The 20,852-nt window shown below is 43.5% G+C and overlaps 1 protein-coding gene across 11 annotated transcripts in view; it reads left to right on the top strand.

Moving 5' to 3' along the window:
• Syne2 (spectrin repeat containing nuclear envelope protein 2) overlaps nucleotides 1-20,852 on the top strand; it is a 320,688-nt gene that overhangs the window by 137,772 nt on the left and 162,064 nt on the right. For all 11 annotated transcript variants that reach the window (XM_076550884.1, XM_015992010.3, XM_076550887.1 and 8 more), the window contains exons 34-45: nucleotides 817-978; nucleotides 2,555-2,656; nucleotides 4,024-4,224; nucleotides 5,145-5,316; nucleotides 5,803-5,915; nucleotides 6,857-7,059; nucleotides 8,101-8,220; nucleotides 8,306-8,597; nucleotides 9,651-9,802; nucleotides 12,298-12,607; nucleotides 14,312-14,476; nucleotides 16,103-16,444. In XM_076550884.1, coding sequence (XP_076406999.1) covers nucleotides 817-978; nucleotides 2,555-2,656; nucleotides 4,024-4,224; nucleotides 5,145-5,316; nucleotides 5,803-5,915; nucleotides 6,857-7,059; nucleotides 8,101-8,220; nucleotides 8,306-8,597; nucleotides 9,651-9,802; nucleotides 12,298-12,607; nucleotides 14,312-14,476; nucleotides 16,103-16,444 — 2,334 coding nt within the window. The remainder of the gene's footprint in view (nucleotides 1-816; nucleotides 979-2,554; nucleotides 2,657-4,023; nucleotides 4,225-5,144; nucleotides 5,317-5,802; nucleotides 5,916-6,856; nucleotides 7,060-8,100; nucleotides 8,221-8,305; nucleotides 8,598-9,650; nucleotides 9,803-12,297; nucleotides 12,608-14,311; nucleotides 14,477-16,102; nucleotides 16,445-20,852) is intronic.

A 20,852-nucleotide genomic window follows, 5' to 3' on the forward strand; every position in this document is an offset into this window, starting at 1 on the left:
ATAGAGTTGTAGGGCAGTCAAGGTTTCATAGTGAGTCCTCGTCTCCAAAAAAGAAGCAAAACTTTAAAAATCATACTCAGTGTATTGAAAATAAACTTGTCAACGTAGCCTTTCATGCAGGATTTTGAGGTTCAGTTGTATACTTGAAGCATTTGTAGTTTAGTTTGATATCCTTAAAAATTACAAACTAAGAGTTACCTGTATTTTCTGTTAAATTAATCAAATAATCTCATTCATTCATTCATTCATTGAGACAAGGTCTTGCTATGTAGCCCAGGCTAGTTTTTAACTTAACATGAGCCCAGGTTGGCCTCAGACTTGCACTGGGACTCCTGCCTCAGTCACCTCAGTGCCTGGGTTGGAGCCGTGTGCCGCCATGCCCTTATATGATAAAGGCTGGCCTCGAACTCACAGTGATCTTCCAGAGTTGCTCTGAATTACATATATACTATAGTGAATCAGCTGTTATTTATTTACTTTTTTTTTTTCTTTTCTTTTTTTTTTTTTTTTTCGAGACAGGGTTTCTCTGTGTAGCTTTGCGCCTTTCCTGGAGCTCACTTGGTAGCCCAGGCTGGCCTCGAACTCACAGAGATCCGCCTGGCTCTGCCTCCCGAGTGCTGGGATTAAAGGCGTGCGCCACCGACGCCCGGCTTATTTACTTTTTTAAAGAGAGAGGACAACATATATAAAAGCAATTTTTTTTTCTTGATGAGTCAGACAAATTAGCTTAAGGGTAGACTTAATTGTATTTCAAAACAAGTGAGTGAAATGATCTTCACACCTGTGTCCATTATTTCTATTTACAACTTGCTGTAGATAAACGAGAAGACAGAAGAATACGGTGAAAATCTCGGGCGGGCAGTGGCCTTGTGGGACAAACTTTTCAACATAAAAAACAGCATCGACGAGTGGGCTGCGAAGACCCTAGGGACAGTGGAGCCGCAGCAGCTGACCGAGGAGGACAGAGAAAGGCTGGAGGTAACTCAACCCGGATGAGACAGGTGCTTTGCCTGTGTGCTCTTGGCGGCCTCACGTTGGATTTGCTTTGTTGCAGCAGGGTAGAAAAATTTTGCTGAAATGACCTACCTCTTTCGAGTCTCCTGAGAGGACTCTGGACTCTGTGAAATCCAGGCAGATGTTTGCAGATTCACAGACTCCCAGGGCTATGGGAAACAGTGACCTTGGGTAAAGGATTACAGGGAGAGAGAGCTGGGGTGTTCTTTTTTGTTTTGTTTTGTTTTTGTTGTTGTTATTGTTTTGTTTTTTGTTTGTTTGTTTTCAGTTTTTTGAGACAGGGTTTTGTTGTGTAGCTTTGGAGCCTATCCTGGAACATACTGTGTAGACCAGGCTATCCTCAAACTCACAGTCCCGAGTGCGTGAGCCACCACCACCCAGCCGAGAGCTGGTTTTTAACCAGTTGCTCTCCAGTTGGCATTTGGAAAGAATCTGAGCGACCTCTTTTCATTGTAGGAAGAAATGTTTCTGTCCCTGGGTGTAGCGCAGAGGTAGAGTGCTTCTCTCGTGTGCTTGAGCTCTTAGTAAGAATTTTTGGATCCCCCGCAGTAGGTTTCTCAACCTACACAGTAAGCCTGATCGAGGCAAATTAAAAGACCAGGTTTAATGAGCGAAGCACCCCTGGGTGACTCTCAAGCCCCCCAGAGGTGAGGCAGGGGAGGGAGGAGGAGAAATCACGTGACAGGTCTAGGGACCATAGCTTAACTACTCTGTAGCTTGGTCTTGGGCAGCTTTAGGGGGAGGAGCTGCCGCTTGGCAGGCTTTCTGAGAAGGGCAGGGTTTGGAATAGGGGATGGGGATGCTTCCAACTGAACAGCTCTGAGTTCAGTTTCTAACACTACATTTAGGAATTCTTTCTAATTGCTTATGTGTGTAATGTCATTAATCGGCACCACGTCTTACTAGATTAGAAAACATCTAAATACTGGCTGTTAAATGTGATTCAGTACGGTCCAAAAATATGTGTGTGTATGTATCTAATACTTCAACTCTCACTGTCTCCCAAATTCTTACATTTTATTCAATGTTTAATTCATGTATTTTTCTGCATGTTGGGAAAAGGTTTTAAAATATGAGGTTGATTTCCAGTTTCCTGGACCATTTTAGGATAGTTATAAAATGAGTCATCTTTAAGGATCTTGTAGATATGTCTTAAATAATAGGTTATTTGAAAATGTGAAGAAGTAAAAACGGCTAGCCTATGGGCCAGGTTCCAAGTGGGCGCATGCTCATTCAGAGTTTGTGCATGCATAGCCAAGACATTGGCCACGTTCTTCAGCCGCGCACACAGCCTCATGGCACAAGCCTTGCTCCTTCTTTGTCTTGAAAAGAGAATGCTTCCCTTGGCTGTCATTCACCTCATCCCTAAGGAACTTGGGTTTGTTACTCCCCAGAACATAAAAAAAAAATAAAATAAAAACAAAAGATTAGGAGAAATTCAAGAGCATCTTCACGTTTCTGTATGTCAACAATAATAATCATAGGTACTTGACAGTAAGATGAAATAAAAGTATTTCTCTTTTAAAAACTTCTGTTTTAGGAAGAGTTAAAAGTCCACGAAGAGCAAGCTTCCGAATTTTCCAGAAGAATGGCTGACATACAATTGCTGCTTCAAAGCAATGAGAAGCCACTTGAGCTACAGGTATGGGAATTTTGATTCAAGTCTCAATGGAAGAGTCTCCATACCTTCCAAAACAGCATCCATCATCCTCACATTCTAAATTTAAGTAGAAAATGAAGTTAGAATGACTCCTTATTTATGTGCAACTGAAAATTTAAGCATCAGCATAGGCAGGTATGTGGTCCCCATTCAGCGAGATAGTATTGTGGATTTGCATTCTTCTCTCCTTTCACTTTCTTACAGGCCCGCTGTGTGCAGGAGACATGGTGGATGTGTTTCCACATACAGTGACAGTGGTTTCCTATGTGTGTGCAGGGAGGAGAATACGTCTTGAGTGACTCTAGGGTCATTAAGTGCTAGATAGAGACAGAAATTGCCTCTGGTGTGGGTTTTCTGTAGTGAGAAGAGATTTATCTCAATTTCATTTGGATGAAGAAGGGTCATAGTGTTTAGACGTGAGCTCTTGGGCAGGCTTTGTGGAAGGCATCTTGCCTCTCCAGCCTTCTAGCTTTGTGATCCTGGACAAGTTGCGTAATCTTCTGCAGGCTGTACATGAGGTGCTCGCCACTTGCTGAACACATAGAAGTAATCAGTGCTGGCCGGTGAAGTGGTGTGTGCCTGTAATCCCAACACTTGGGAGGCTAAGGCGGGGGATCGTGACTTTGAGATTAGTGTGGACTATGAGGGAAGATCCTGATTCTAAACAAAACAAGAATGTTTTATGTTCTTTATACATTTTTATCTCATTTATGTATTTAGAAATTTGTTCTTTCTCACGAGTGTTCTAACAGTTTGGTTTGCAAGCTATATACAATTTACTTGGGGAGAAAGAAGAATTCCAATTACTGTCATAGAAAATGTTGATTTCTGTTTTTTCTTTTCTTTTCATAACTGCCTATGCTGATGCTTAAATTTTCTTTCTTTCTTTCTTTCTTTCTTTCTTTCTTTCTTTCTTTCTTTCTTTCTTTCTTTCTTTCTTTCTTTCTTTCTTTCCTTCCTTCCTTCCTTCCTTCCTTCCTTCCTTCCTTCCTTCCTTCCTTCCTTCCTTCCTTCCTTTCTCCCTTTTTTTCTTTCTTTCTGTTTTTTTGCCTTTTTGTTTTTTGACAAAGGGTTTCTCTGTGTAGCCCTGGCTGACCTGGAACTCATTCGGGAGACCAGGCTGGCCTTCAACCCAGAGACGCAACTCCTTCGTGTTGGGATTGAAGGCATGTACCACCACAGCAAGCCTTACTTCTTGTTTCTTTTCAGGCAGTGATAGAGGACGATGTGATAAGAACATATTTCACTTTGAGAGGAAGCCATGTCAGCTCACTGTGCAGTGAACAGTCGCCCGAGGTCTGCCGAGACAGGCTGCCTTATTGCAGGCGTCATGGGTTTTGTGATTTCAGGTCATGGAGTCCTCCGTCCTGAGCAAGATGAGAGATGTAAAAAGGTACATCACAGGAGAACCCAATAGCTACGTGCCCAGTGGGAACACAGCTGAGCTGAGAGAGGATCTGGACCAAGCCAAGACCCAAATGGGGATGACCGAGTCCCTCCTGAATGCCTTGTCTCCCTCCGACAGCCTGGAGATCTTCACAAAGCTTGAGGTACCACCCTCAGTTGCCCATCTCCTGGCATCAGACCTATTGCCACACTCTTTTTTATTCCTAAAAAAAACAAAACAAAACAAACAAACAAAAAACAACATATATTTTTGTGGTACTAGTGAGTTAACCTTGTTCATGTAGGCACGTGCCCCTACTACTGAAGTATCTTCCCAGTCCTCTAACACTTAGTTTTGGTCACCTTGGACTTCTGTAGTTAGTGAAGGGAGGGGGGGCAATTTCTAGAAAAGGCAGGAAGGCAGACAGACCGGAAAAAAACTGCACTGTGGGCCAGTGAGAAAGCACAGTAATTGCCCCAAGCCTGATGATCTGAATTCAATCCCCTGAAGTCACATGACATTTCACACGCATTCACATGCACACAGTGGCACACATGTGTGTGACACATATGTATCAAATAAGTGTAAAAAGGTAAATTGCATTGAACTATAAATTGACTATGAAATAGAAAGCAAAGCCACCCAACTGAAAATTGTTTGGACTTCTAAAATAATGAAAACCTCTGAAGCCTGGGAGGTGGCTCAGTTGCCAAAGTCCTTGCCATGTAAGCAGAAGGACCCGAGTTCAAATTCCTAGCATCCATTTTTTTTTTTTATTTTTAAAGCCAGCCATGGTAACCCTGGTGTAGGAGGAGCAGAGATGAGGGAATCACTGGCCAGCTAACCTGGCCAATCAGCGAGCTCCAAGTTCAGTGCTCTCAATAAAAATAATGCTAATGATAAGGTGCAGAATAATCAAGGAAGGTATCCGAGGGTGACCTCTGGCTTCCACAGACACTTGCACACACATGCACACACAAGCACATACATGAACACACAGACACAAAGAGAGCGAAGCGCTCATGAGCTGTGGGTGAAGTGAGCTGGTGTCAGGAGGCGATGACTGGTTTATTCTGTGTGCAGGAAATCCAGCAGCAGATCCTCCAGCAGAAACACAGCATGACCGTCCTCGAGAATCAAATAGGGTGTCTCACTCCAGAGCTCTCTGAATTGAAAAGACAATACTCGAGTGTCAGCGATTTATTTAACACCAAAAAGAGCGCTCTGCAAGATCACTTTTCCACGTTCCTGAACGGTGAGTGTGATGTGTCTCAAACATTGTTCTGGCGATCTTGAAATTGGACCCACAGTGCTTATTCCTACGACTGATCTAAACTTGACTTCTAGATGGCTCGCACAGACTGTATTTAAAGGAATCATATTTTGATAAATCCTTTGGGGTAAACCCTCTTAGTGTCTGGTATAAGAAATATCCATTTCTTCAAGCCACAGATCTGTATTTCATAATCTCCGAGGTCATGCGGTCAGTGTGTCTGAGGGTGTGCCTGCCTGAGGGCACACTGACCTTGCAGGTGTCTTTGGATGTCCTGCGTCCTTGGAAAGGTGTGTGCTCCAAAAATACACCCTATTGCTCTCTGGACTCAATTGGTTCTCAGCACTGGGTTTCAGAACATGTCATGGCTTGGCCCACTGCTGTGGGGAGCAAGGTCCTAGTCTCTCACCTATCAAGGCATATCAAGTCGTGTTTGAATGTATAGAACTTTTTTCTTTTCTCTTACAGACCAGTGTAAGAACTTTAACGACTGGTTCAGCAACATCCAAATGAACCTTAAGGAGTGCTTTGAACCACCAGAAACAAAACTGAGCATGGAACAAAAGCTGCAAAAACTTTCCGTAAGACATACATGCCCAAACTGAAATGTTTGAGGGAGGTCTCACAACGTTGTCCGGGCTGACCCTGAGCCCTGAGCAATTCTCCTACCTTCCTCTCTGACTCCAGCAGCTGGGCCTTCTGACTCTGTGTAGATGATATGTCATGTTCTTTTTTTTTTTTTTTTTTTTGGTTTTTCGAGACAGGGTTTCTCTGTGTAGCTTTGCGCCTTTCCTGGAACTCACTTGGTAGCCCAGGCTGGCCTTGAACTCACAGAGATCCGCCTGGCTCTGCCTCCCGAGTGCTGGGATTAAAGGCGTGCGCCACCACCGCCCGGCCTGATATGTCATGTTCTTAAGCTTGTTGGTAGCTCCGGGTACTTCCCCTAACCTCAGCCTTAGGGATATCAACACCCATGGATGCTCAAGTCCTTTCTATAAAATGGTGGAGTGAATGTTTTACCGTGTGACCACTGCTGCTCTATTTAATGCATTGCTTGATGGGGCCACCTGTTCCCTCTATCGATGTCCTGTGTGCTTGGAAGTGCAGCATCGCCAAGATAGGAGACTAGCTTTCTCCATCTTGTTCCCATGTCAGCATCGTAGTGGTATTGCATTATTTTCGCTTGATGGATGCCCCAGAAAGTCAGATGCAAATGCAGACATACAGACACACACACACACATGCACGCACACATGCATGCACGCATGCATGTATGTACGCATGCACATACGCATGCATGCATGCATGCACACACTCTCTCTCACACACACACACTCTTCTCTCTCTCTCTAAAGCTATTGAAAATTGATCTGTCATTGGAGTCAGCCATTACTTCCCAGCCCTTCTCAGGGGAAATACTAGGAAGGACTCATGCATTGGTACAGGTTTGCCAACGTGCCGGGGGGTGGCAGACGCATTTTGACTTCACTGTAGATGTAATTGACTTCTTGTGTTCCTTAAGGATTTCTTGACTCTTGGAGGAGGAAACAGTAAGATACAGCAGGTGGAGACTGTTCTACAGCACGTGAAGATGCTCCTGCCCAAAGCTCACGTCAAGGAGCTGAACAGCTGGCTCAGCAGTCAAGAACTGGAGCTAGAAAACCTGGAGTCCGCATGCCAGGCCCGAGCAAGGGAGCTGAATGACTCCCTGCAGCAGCTCCTGAGGTGGGAAATAAATAACATCTCCTAAGGATCCTTGGGTAGTGAGTTCTAGTTCACTATGTATAGCGTATGCTGGGATGGATACAAATTTCCCAAGTGAAGTAGGTACAGCTGTTCCTCCATATCTCTCGGGAACTGGTTCTCAGGATCCCTTGGGTGCTCAAGTCCTGGCTGTAAATTGCATGGTAGTTGCAGTACTTGATGCACATTCTTCCATGGACTTTATTTAAATCATCCATAGGTTACTTATGTAATTGATGCAATGTCAACGCTATAGAAATAGTTGTTAATCCTGCATATTTAAGGAATGTGGACAAGAAAGAAAAAAGACTACATACATTTCACTACAGACACAATTTGTTGTCAAATAATTTTGATCTGTTGTCATTGGAATCTCATGGATTTGGAACTCACTCACACAGAGAAGTCAAGTATACATAAAATAAAAGTATTTATTTTGTGTGTATGAGTGTTTGCCTACATGGATGCTTGTGTGTGTGCTTGGTGTCCACGGAGGTCAGAAGAGGATGTCAGATCTGGAGTCATGGATGGTCATAATCTGCCATGTGGGTGCTTGGAACTGACCCCAGCTCTTTTCAGAGAGCAACAAGTGCTCTTACCTGCTGAGCCTCCTCTCCAGCCTCTGCCCCTCCCCCATTGGTATAAACTCGAAGGCCTCACAGCAAGCATTCTGCCCTTGAGCTGTATTTCCTAGACATGGACTTTACTTCTGAATTCAGGTTCTGTGCTGGGAATAGAAAACTTTGGGGGATTCCTTGAGTTATCTAAAATGGCAATGGTCCATTTTAGGACCATTTAGGAGAGTCCAAACATTGTTTCTTCGCTGTCGATTTCCTGAATTTGTTTGGTTCTTTTCCTTGATGACTTCTACTGCAATGTAGGCAATCATTATTTAAGTCTGGATATGTATCAAGTTAAGGATTACAAGAACAGCAGTCAAAGTCTAGCTGACTGTCGCCATCCTGTGTTTGGTGCAGGCATCTTTTCTTATATTATGTCCTAATCTGTGAACTGGTCTTGCAGATTGGATGATGATTGCCAAAGCCTAAGTAAGTGGTTGACTAATCAGGAAGAGAAGTGGAAAGAAAAGGAACCAGCAGGGGAGAAAACTGTTCTGTTTTACCAGGCGTTAACCAGGAAGAGGTATGGCGATCTTGATCGAAATGTATTATTTGGTAATATGCTTTCCCCATTGGGCTCCAATGTTAATGGTATTTGGAAATTACAGGGAGCAGTTTGAGACTGTGGCCCGGCTAAACGACTCTCTGAAGGAGCATGGGCTTACCCAGGCAGAAGAGACGGTCAAAGAATCAACACATCTGATTGATAGATACCAGACTTTATTGAGACAATTACATGAAATTGAGGAAGAGGATAAGATACTACCTGCCGAAGACCAGAGCTTTAATGATCTTGTACACGATGTAACTCACTGGATAAAAGAGATTAAAGAGTCCCTTATGGCTTTGAATTCATCAGAAGGCAAAATGCCACTCGAAGAAAGAATCCAGAAAATAAAGGTATAACCGTGGAAACCAAATTTAAGAGGTCAGAGTGAACTCTCATTTTGAAAAGCTTCAGAGGAAAACTGCAACGATTCCTTTCTTAATAGAAAATAAGATCGCTGTGGCGTGGTTGAGGGAATTCCAATCGCTGAGCTTCCAAAGAGCAGGGTGGTTAAGGATCTACAATTAATTTAATGCAGATGAAAGAGGAAAAGCATGCCGTTCTTTTCAAGAGGGCAATAACTTTATCATCCCTTGTAGCAGGTAGAATAAAGGCACTAGCCAGAGCAAAAGGGAGCATGGGAGGATACATCTGTGTCTAGAGAGCAGAAGACTCGGCCATGTGGATTGCCGGGGTAGAGAGGAATCTTGGGAGTAGGGGACCACTCATAAAGCGTTACTGGCTACAGAGTGGGTATGGAGAGAGAGGGGAGTCTCTTGACCTGCCATTCCACCCAAGAGGAGAGTCACTGAGCGTGACTTGTTAAAACCTGCAGGGGCATCATGGCAGGAAGAAGCCATGAGGGGGAGTGAGCTATAAGGGTTGGCAAGACGGAGGACTCGGGGTCCCTGGAGTGTGTCACCAGACACTGTTTCACCAGACTGCCCTGCGTGGTTGCTTCTAAGACAAGAACTCCATTTTATTGGAGCAAAGGAGGGAAAGGGAATAGAGAGTTAGGACTGTCCTGGGGGAGAAAAGAGTGGACAGGAGGGCCAGTTTTCCTGTGGGAAGCCATGAGTCTCTTCTGAGCTATGTAACAGTATCTGTTCGAGTTGTTACCTCTGACCTTCCATGTCAATATTATTAAGAAGTGGCCAGGAGGAGAATTGGTGGAGGTTTTTGAGCGTCAAGAGTGAGCAGGAATGTAGTTAGTTTCAACTAACATGGATTTATGAAGAATCAGCTGTGTATACTATGATCTTCATCTTTGGAGTGTATATGAAAATGAAAGTGTTAGTATGATATAGACTCTAGGGTTAGCTTCCTGGTGTAAGTCTGCCGAAAAGATTTCCTACCTGCTATCTGGAAGTACCTCAGCTGCAGTCATAGAATCTTTGTGATTTCAGGAAATCATTTTACTGAAGCCTGAAGGAGATGCCAAAATCCAGACGGTGATGAGACAAGCTGAACACTGTGAGACCCCATTGGTTCAGGAGACCCTCACAGATCTCAGTAACCAGTGGGACAACACGCTCCATCTGGCCAGCACATATCTAAGGTAAAGGCCGTCTGTTTTCCTTGCCCAGTGAAGCCAGCGCAAGTGTTTTGCCTGCCACTTGGGTTTGGATAAAATATTTCCTGGAGAGAAGCTGTGAGGGGACCCACCGTGGAGTTGTTCTCCAGATGAACTGAGAGGTGGTGGCGCTCTGTGGCCCTGTTTAGGGTGGCTGGTGCACTGATCCGTGGGGATCTTAGCAATAGATTGATTGTCTCTTCCCTCCCTGCTCCTGTGCCAAATCCTTCCCCTGACAGTATCCATGTGGGAAGACTGTGGAATAATGAATCCTTTTACATCTTATTCTAGGAAATTCTTAAGAAACCTTGTCTTGAATAACCAAAAAAAAAAAAAGAAAGAAAGAAAAAATCTTAAATGTGTAAACATTGATAAATATTGACTGAATGCTATAAACATATTTCTAGTGAAGATTCTTTTGGTTGTAAACTGTGTGTGTGTGTGTGTGTGTGTGTGTGTGTGTGTGCCATAACACACACATGGAGGTTAGTAGACAGCTGCTAACCAGGTTATTCTTTCCACCATGTGCATCCTGGGAATTAAACTTGAGTCATCAAGCCTGGCTGTAAGCACCTTTACCCTCTGAGCCATATTGTGAGCTTCTCTTGTGAAGATTCTTCTTCAAATTATCTCTTTTAAAACACAGTATATAATTTTTGTCATTGGAGGATTTTATGCGATGTATTTTGATCATATTTGCCTCCTATTCCTCCCCAGCTCCTCTCAGATCCACCCTTTACCTGCCCATCCTCTCTCAATTTCGTGTCCTTTCCTTTTCTCTTTTTTAAAAAATACAATCCCCAGAGTCCAGTGTGTGCTGTCTGTATACTCATGGATATGAGCTTATTCACTGGAGTGAAGTAGACTTACCGGGAGCTACATACACCCTGAAAGAAAACTGACTCCCTCCCCTAACATCCATCAACTGTCATAGCTCTTCAGTTAGGGGCGGGGCCAGCTCATGAGCCCCTCCCCTTCCATGTTAGACTATTGGCTGACTCGATCTTGTGCTGGCAGCCCCAGCTGGGTTGCTATCGTATCTAAATAGTACATTTCTTTTGGGGATTGAATGCTTGGTTTTTCAAAGGAGACAGATCTAAACCAAATGGAAGTTACAGAAAGCATAAACTAGCTTCTCACATAATATACCACATGCTTATTTTTACTATACTTTGTATTTGTTGTGTATGGTTTTAAGCATGTGTGTGTGTGTGTGTGTGTGTGTGTAGAGGCCAGAGGTCAACTTCAGATGGTGGTCTGGGGCTTGTCTACCTTGTTTTTGAGACAGTTTTTCACTGGCCTGTGTAGCAGGTTTTTCTTGGGAGCCACCAAATCTTTACAATTAGACTTCTTAATCGTTATGAATGTTCGGCCTACTCTTGTCCCACTAGCTCTTTTAACTTATATTAACCTGTTTCTCTTCATTTACATTTTGCCTTGGGGCTTTTTACCTTTCTTTCATTCTGTATGTCTACTCCGTGTCTGTCTGTCTGGCGGCTTCCTGGCTGACCTTGAATGTCTCCCCTTCTTTCTCCCTCGTTATCCTGGTTCTCCCCCCACCCCCAGCCTAGATTCCCCCTCCTACTCACTCTGTCTGCCCACCAGCCCCGCCTCTCCCCGCCTCTCCCTCTACTGCCTAGCTGTTGACCATTTAGCTTTTTATTAGACCAATCATGTGCCTTAGGCAGGCAAAACAACACATCTTTAGTTGTTAAACAAATGCAGCATAAACACATGTAACACACCTTTGCCTAGTTAAAGTAATACTCCACAACAGGCCTGGAATTGCCAAGTAAGCCAGGCCGGCTGTCCAGTGAACCCTGGCATGGTAGTTAAGTTTGTGCTGCCACACCCGGATGTTTTTATTCCTTTACATTAGTTCTAGGGATTGACCTCAGGCCTTTGTGCTTGCAAGGAGGCACTTGACAGACCTGACCTCTCTTTTTCTCTCTAGCCCCACTTGTAAGTGTAAAATAGGACTTTACAGTATAAATAAGTATAATAAACATTGCTGGAACTAGTTTGAAATTAAAACATACTATTATGTAACAAATACTAACTGTGTAACAAAATTATCTCTTAGTAATGCTCAAATAATTTCTGAGCTAAGCTTAGTGCTGTTTAAAGGGTTGGAGTGTGAAGTGGGTCCCTGGAAATAATATGCATTCGTATTATTTTAATGCCACTTACAAATAATGTGTTAGAATAGAGTATACAAAATGGCCCTTGATGGGGCTGGAGAGATGGCTCAGAGGTTAAGAGCACTGGCTGCTCTTCCAGAGGTCCTGAGTTCAATTCCCAGCACCCACATGGTGGCTCACAACCATCTGTAGTGAGATCTGGCACCCCCTTCTGGCCTGCAGACAGACATGCAGACAGAACACAGTATACGTAATAAATAAATCTACAAAACAAACAACAAAATGGCCCTTGATTTTGCTTACTGCCGTTTCTTTTCGAAACTCTTTTGCAACATGTAGCCATCAAGAAAAGCTTGTCCTGGAAGGAGAGAAGTATTTGCAGAGTAAGGAGGCCCTGCGACTGATGCTCACAGAACTGAAGAAGCAGCAAGAAGCAGGCCTTGCTCTACAGCCTGGCTTGCCAGAGAAGCAAGCACAGTTAAAGATTTGTAAGAAATTCCTCCAGAAAGCTCAAGACTTGACATCTTTGCTAGAGGAGCTAAAATCTCAGGGCAATTACCTCTTGGAGTGCACTAAAAATCCTAGCTTCAGTGAGGAGTCATGGCTGGAAATAAAACAGCTGCATGAAAGCCTTCTTCAGCAGCTCCAGGTGAGATGGGCAGAGAAAATCCCTGTGCCGGCAACAGTCACAACAGGGGATTCTTACACCGAACTAGTACTTGGATGTTATTCTTTTGCTGAACACAAAGCTTTCGATGGGCTTCAGTTTTACATGAAAATACCAACACTCAAGAAGGCAGGAATCTACCCAGTTACTTTTGCTAGATGAAGCCATTGTGTGTTGATTGTGTTATTTCCTGTTGTTGAAATTCCCCTCTTTGGGAGTCAGATATCTTAAAGTTCCTTATGAATCTCTGTGAAGCTGGCAGTGTGAGCATTTTCCACTTATCTACCTATCCATCCATCATCCATCCATTCATCCACTTCCCTGTCCATCAATCTATCCATCCATTCACTCACTTGTCCAGTTTATCCACCTGGACAAGTGTCAGCACATGTATCCACTCAACCACCTACCTGCCCACTAATCTACTTGTTCATATATCATTTATCCATCTATCCATCCATCCATTCCATTCCATCTATTTCATCTATCCACCCACCCACCCATCCATCCACCCACCCATCCATCCATCCATCCACCCATCTATCCATCCATCGACCCATCCATCCACCCACCCACCCACCCACCCATCCATCCATCCATCCATCCACCCATCCATCCATCCATCCATCCACCCATCCATCCATCCATCCATCCATCCATCCATCCATCCACCTACCCACTCACCCATCCATCTGTGATCCATCCATCCACCCACCCACCCATCCATCCATCCATCCATCCATCCATCCATCCACCCATCCATCCATCCATCCATCCATCCACCCACCCACCCACCCATCCATCCATCCATCCATCCATCCATCCATCCATCCATCCACCTACCCACTCACCCATCCATCTGTGATCCATCCATCCATCCATCCATCCACCCACCCACCATCTATGCATCCATCCATCCATCCATGCAGAGTAATAATTCATGTCAGTTGTCTTGTTTCTTGGGTCTTTCCACATGATCTGCAATAGAATAAATTTAAATAAATTGTCCCCTTGTCATAATGGAGTCCATTCTTTCAGTAAAACTGTTTTTAATTCTTTAAACATTGAAAGCCAGGTTCAGTGTAAGGACTACCTGGGTAAGAAATCTTTATTATCCAAATACCTGGAAATGGGCATGGGTTCAGATGCCTACTTGGATGGATGGTCTGTAGGTTACTTGTTGCTGGTGTGTGGCCTTTTACATCCTTATCCCAGGGAAATTATCTGAAGATAGTTTTGCTTTTGAGTTATGATTCCCTTATTCTTAGGAAAGAATCCTGGCATTAGGTTGCTCTCATATTGTTTCATTTTGAGATGCAAGCTCTTTGCTTAGAAGCAACAAATAAAATAAAACCTTATGTATTATGTTTGTGGTTTAATGATATAATAGTCGTTTTGTTTTGTGTTCTGTTGACAAATTGTTTTTAGGAAAGAAATTAAGGCAAGAAAGCACACAAAGAGCAAGTGTTTTATTAAGTCATTTCTAGGGGTAGATGGAGGTTTTTGTAGTGATATATCTTAAAAACTATCAACTCTGGGTCAGTTGTGGGAATATTCTTGTTTCAATGTGAAACTTTATATGTGAGTTGTATATTATATATAATATATATTATGCATGGATTATATAATTACACAATTATGAGTGAAAAACTTAAATATTTGCTAATTGTCAATGGTTATTTGTAGGATTCTGTGCGAAAATTAGAGGGTCATGTTCAAGAACACAGCTCATACCAGGTTTGCATCACAGACCTAAACACCACACTGGACAATATCTCTAAGGAGTTTGTCAGTCTCTGTGATGCTTCTGAGGACCAAATAACAGTTGAGGACAGAATGCAGAAATTACAGGTATTGAGTGATGTCCTAATATAATACACACTTTTTCTTGGGGGGGCGGGTATCAGTATTCATGACAACTTGACTTTTTAGTACCTTTGACTAAAGGCAATTCAGAGCCTTTGACCAAGGACATTCAGTTGCTATTTAGAAAGGTCTCAGTAGTCTGGGAAAATATGAGGACATGCTGATCTAGTGGTCAGGTCCATTGGTGAAGCTATTGACGAGTGATTCAGTGGACCCTTAGAGGAGATAATTCTACCTGTGACCAGCCTGGAGCTCCTGGTTGTCTTTGTTTCACAAACAACATAATTCCAGGGGATTCTGGGAAGTTAAGCAATGAATGCAGCATAGCATGACTCTGGGGAAATGTTCCAGTCTGCATTCTCCATCTTGGGTGAACGGGAATTATGTAATATTTTCCCTGTCAGTTTCCATCCTCATAGACGCTAATAAAGCTCTCCCTTAGCTGGCTGGTGGTGGTGGTGCATTCCTTTAATCCCAGCATCCAGCACTCAGGAGGTAGAGGCAGGTGGGTCTTTGAGTTCGAGGCCAGCCTGGTCTACAGAGTGAGTTCCAGGACAGCCAGGGCTACACAGAAAATCTCTGTCTAAAGAAAGAAAGCTCTCCCTACTGGTAGAGCCTGTAAGATCCTTCCCCCCTCTCTCTGCTGTAGCAACCAGCCCTCTCAAGTGGGGATCAGTGCCCTTACCCACAAATGCAAAGCACCCTGCATAGAATTAGCTTTTAATTTTAAAGACTAGCATTAGATTGATATGGGCATTCCAAATGACTCTTTTATCTTTTCTGATGCTTTTCCACAGTGCAGGTACACACTCAGTGTTTGAGTTTCGAAATGCCTGCCTCTTCCTTTTTTGTTTGAGACATGGTATACAGACACATAGACACCCACATATGTGAAGTAAAAATAAAAATAGGTAAATCACTGGGCGTGGTGGCACACGCCTTTAATCCCAGCAACAGAGAGGCAGAAGTAGGTGCATCTCTGTGAGTTCAAGGCCAGCCTGGTCTATGTAGCAAGTTCTAGGCCAGCTGGAACTACATAGTGAAATCCCACCCCCCCCATCAAAAAAATACATACATACATACATACATACATACATACATACATAAATCTTTTATTTAATAGGTGTGGTCATGCCTATATTCTGGCCCAGAAGTACCAGAAGAGGAACTGGTCTTTGGGACTGAGGCTATAGACAGTTGGGAGCAGCCATTGGATGCTAGGACTAAACATAGGTCCTTTGGAAGAGCAGCCGGTGTTTTTAACTGCTGAGCCATCTCTCCAGCCCCAGAGGCTGTGTCTCAAATGAAATATATCCCACAAATGCCTGCGGACCGCCTGTGTTTTACAAACTGTGCTGTGAACATTTTCCCCATTACCTACGGCGTACTCCCTAATACCTTATGAAATCTATTAGAGAATTTGGTGTGGGATGCTGGGGTGGTTTGAAAATTTCCCCCAAAGTTTCTTCTTTGAAGTAGTGGCCCTTTCTTTTTTAAATACATGTTTTTGTATTAGTGAAGTGGTTTACTTTGTGATTTGCTAAGTGTCAACAAACTCTGGTGAGAACTAAAGGTCGATACTTTGTATAACAGCCCTCTCTCTACTTCCAGGAGCTGGAGAGTGGACTCGGTTGCCAAGGCGGCGCCTTAAAGAAGGCTTCTGCATTAGCAAAATCCATCAAACAAAATACATCTTCCGTAGGACAGAAGATTATTAAAGATGATATAGAATCACTCAAGTATAAACAAAAGAATTTGCAAAACAGAATTGAATCTGCCAAGCGGGACACTGAAAATGGTCTCAACAGCGTCCTTCAATCCAAAAGCTCGGCAGAAAAACACGCAGAGTTTTCTCCGCCAGGTGGAGAGATGCTGGCCACTTCCGATGTGCCCGAGCCCACTCAGGAGTCAGCGGCAGTGGGGGGGTCGGAGGGCAGCTGGGAAACAAACAAGGTAAGTGCCGTGATTGCGCTCTCTAGACATGAGTCTGAGAGGAAAGAGGTGTGCCTCTTTCAAAAGAGCCTCGAATCAAGCATTCTGATTCCCTAATTAAGTCCTCAAAGGACAAGCTATTTATGAAGCTCTCTTGTCAAAAGAACCCTCAGAAAACGGTCCAGATTTCCGTGGTGAAATATTACTGTGCAGTCTGTTCAAATGTCAGTCATCAATTTAGGCTGATTATTCTCACCGATATGTAATCAGATACGGTTTCTTGGGTCAAGAGCACAAAGGCAAATTAGAAAAGGCAAAAGGAAAGAAAATGCGCTTTAGCCATTTCCCCAGTTTTTTAAAAAAATATATATCTAAGAGCTCATTTTCCCCCGATTTGGTCAATTTTATAAATGAAATCAGAGAGTTTTTCGAAGAAGTAGGCTCCTTTCTCTCCTTTTGTTACCTCTACTGCAAGGACACCTGGAAAGCTGCTGGGTCACTAGTGAGAAAACCCTGGTGCTTAGGCTCTTGAATTTCCTCAAAGAGAAGGAAGAAGTGTGTTTTGTTGTGGCTCTTTTTTTTTTTTTTTTTTTTTTTTTTTTGGTTTTTCGAGACAAGGTTTCTCTGTGTAGCTTTGCGCCTTTCCTGGAACTCACTTGGTAGCCCAGGCTGGCCTCGAACTCACAGAGATCCACCTGGCTCTGCCTCCCGAGTGCTGGGATTAAAGGCGTGCGCCACCACCGCCCGGCGTGGCTCTTTTTTTCTTTTTTAAAATGTTATGAATACTACGCTTTTAAAAGGTTTGTTTACTTATTTGTGTGTGTGTGTGTGTGTGTATGTGTGTGTAGTGTGTGTCGTAAGCATGTGCATAGAAGGCCTCTATACTCTCCATTTATCCCTTTGATTTTTTTTTTTTTTTTTTTTTTGATTTTTCAAGACAGGGTTTCTCTGTGTAGCTTTGCGCCTTTCCTGGGACTCACTTGGTAGTCCAGGCTGGCCTTGAACTCACAGAGATCTGCCTGCCTCTGCCTCCTAAGTGCTAGGATTAAAGGCGTGCGCCACCACCGCCCAGCTTATCTCTTTGATTTTGATGCAGGGACTTTTCTCAAATGTGGGACTTCCATTTTCCCATCCAGGGTGGAATCCAGCAAGCCTTAGTGATCCTCCCATCTCTGCCCCTCATGGAATGGGGACTAACGGCCTGCACAGCACACCCAGCTCGTTACATGAGTCCTGGGAATCGAACTCCCGTCCTAATGACAATACAGCGAGTGCTCTTAGCCCTGTAGAGAGTCAATACAACCCAAACAGGTGGCATTGCTCAAGGGGGCTGGTTGCCTGGTTACCTGTAAACTAACTTCTCCATCTCATCGTTGCCATGACAGCCCAGTTCAATAGGGTACATTGAGAACTGTAGAAAAATCATCATCCGAAAATGGTTTTTAATTTTCTTAAGCTACAAGTTAATCTTAAATGAGAAGAATTAACGGGAGTTTATGGCAGTGCTCTGAAGAGAGGGTTTGTTTTCTTGTTTTTTCAGCAAAGTTAGAGGAATTTAAGACCTTACCTTTCTAGGGTTTCTATCATGCTGAAACACCAGATGGAAAGCAAGTTGGGAGGAAAGGGTTGATTTGGCTCACACTTCCACATCGTAGTCCAATGCTGAAGGAAGTCAGGACAGGAACTCAAACAGGCAGGACAGGAACCTGGAGGCAGGAGCTGGTGCAGAGGCCACAGAGGGGTGCTGCTTACTGGTTTGCTCATCCTGTTTTCTTATAGAACCCAGAACCACCAGCATAGGGATGACGCCACCAATGATGGGCTGGGCCTCTCCCCACTGATTGCTGTTTATGAGCATGCCCTATAGCCAGACCTTGCAGCCGGATCTTATGGAGGCGTTTTCTCAGTTGAGGTTCCCTCCTCTCATGTGATTCTAGCTTGTGTTAAGATGGCATGAAACTAGCCAGCACAGACTTCAAATCATCTTCCTAAGTCTGGATCACAGAAAACTGGTTTTAATTCTGTTGCCACGTGCTTTCTTGTTTGGTAACGTGATGTTTCCCTGAATGTGCATTTCTTGTTTTTTTTTTTTTTTTTTCTACTCCCAGTGCTGACCATCTTTTCATTATGCATCACACGGTACCCTGTAAAGTTAAGAGCAATGTCAAGGCTGAGGGACAGCCCCAGTGGAAGAGATGAAAGACCAGATCTATTGGTAGACAGATGAGACCCAGGTGGACTGAAGCTCAGACCACAACTCAGTGTGAATAACTGGGCGGGAGGCTCAGTATGATGAACACACGGGGCGCGGGAAGGAACAGTTTATTTCGTGATAAAGCTGACTGATCGCGAACTATGTTATAATGCTGGCCGAGCCTCGCCGTCCCAGCTACTCCAGTAGGCGACACAGTGAGACCCTATTGTATAAGACAAAGGCAAGTGAAACAAAATACCCCTTAGAACAGAAGTGAGCCCTTCATTCCTTACACACAAGTAGTGAGTGCCAGTGAAATGCCTGGGTGGGTGAAGTTGCTGGCCACCAAACCGGATGCCCTGAGCTAGAGTCCCAGGACCCACCACCTGGACTTCAGAAAGCTGTCTTCTGACCTCTACATGCATGCTGTGGCACATGCACCATCTCTCTCACACGCAGATAAATAAATAAATACATACATAAATAAATAAATACATAAAGTAAAATTTTTAGTGAGGCCTATTTTTGTGCTAATTGTTCTGGTAGATTGCGAAGATATAATTTTCACAGCTTTCAGTCTAGTAGGAAACATTTCATTAATGTTCACTTTATATACCATTATGGACTCCTGAGGAACTTCCATCTGGTTTCTTGTAGGACTCTTTTTTTTTTTTTTTTTTTTTCAAGACAGGTTTCTCTGGGTAGCTTTGGCTGTTCTGGAACTCACTCTGTAGACCAGGCTGGCCTCGAACTCACAGAGATCCACCTGCCTCTGCCTCCCAAGTGCTGGGCTTTAAGGTGTGGGCCTCCACCACCTGGCACTAGGATTTATTTGTATTGTTTATATGATGTGTATCTCTGAGTGTGTGCCTGTGTATGCAGGCGCCTATGGATGCACGATCCATTGGACATAGAGTTGTGGGAATTTGAGAGCCACCTGGTGTAGGTGCTGGGATCCAGACTCTGGTCATCACAACAGAGCAGAAAGCACTCCTACCACTGAGTCATCTCTCCAACCCCTTAACAGACTTTTAAATATTCTCCAGAAGAATTTTTTTAAAGCTTTTTTTCCTAATTTTTTACTCCATCTCCTCCTCCCTGTCTCCCATCTCTCTGCATCCCCCCCCCCATTGTAGAATATTATTTTAAGGTATGTTACTTTTGTTTATGTTGCATTTGTTTAACTCTGTGGAGCTGTGTTACTTTGCCTGTCTAAAACACTTGATGGTGTAATAAAGAGCTGAACGGCCAAAAGCAAGGCAGGAGAAAGGATAGGCAGGGCTGGCAGGCAGAGAGAATAAATAGAAGGAGAAATCTGGGAGGAGGAGGAAAGGCAGAGATGTAGCCAGAGGAGAAGGAGGAGGACCAAGGGGCCAGCCACCCAGCTACACAGCAAGCCATGGAGTAAGAGATTTATAGAAGAGAATGGGAAAAGCCCAGAGGAAAAAGGTAGATGGGATAATTCAAAGTTAAGGAAAACTGGCAAGTAACAAGCCAAGCTATGGCTGGGCATTCTTAATTAAGAATAAGGCTCCATGTGTGATTTATTTAGGAGCTGGGTGGCGGGCCCCCCAAAAGAGTAAAAAACAACATGACCCCCCATTTACCTCTTTCTTTTGTAGTGCTGGGTGGTAAATATTTTCCTTTATTAAATAGCGTTGATTTTGAGTTCTGTTGAAAGCATTACTGTGCTTGCCAGAAATCACTGTGATAACATTTGAATGTGTTGCTCAGAATTTTAATTTAGATAGAACAAGATACTTTAGATTGGGACTATCAGTTGACTTTGCCTTAATGCTGGTGTGATTAGGGCAGGTATAGAGGCAAACAGAAAGTGGGGAGGATTAGATGGTGTCCATTCAAAGCATGCTGCATATTTTTATGAATGTGATATCTAAACACTGTTAGATGTGCACAGGCAGAACTGCCCCCTTTCCCACCCTACTGCAAAGGTCAAGTGAATTAACAAGAAAGAGGTGGTAAAAAGTAAGAATTCTCTCATCTCTTAGGACATTATGTATTATTAAGAGGAAATGATAGTGAATGAAAACAAGGACAATCATGCATTCCTAATTTATTATCTTTCAAAAACAATTAGACTGATATTTCTACTTAGTCATTACTAAATGATCCTTCTTGTCCCATTCTTCCCAATCTGTATGATATAATTGCTTGAAACTCCCAAAACCTATTGTCTATAATCATTTTTTGACTTCTTTGTCCTCACTACATAGA

The sequence above is a fragment of the Peromyscus maniculatus genome, chromosome 14 (assembly GCF_049852395.1).
Source record: "Peromyscus maniculatus bairdii isolate BWxNUB_F1_BW_parent chromosome 14, HU_Pman_BW_mat_3.1, whole genome shotgun sequence".
NCBI classification, from domain to species: Eukaryota; Metazoa; Chordata; class Mammalia; order Rodentia; family Cricetidae; genus Peromyscus; species Peromyscus maniculatus.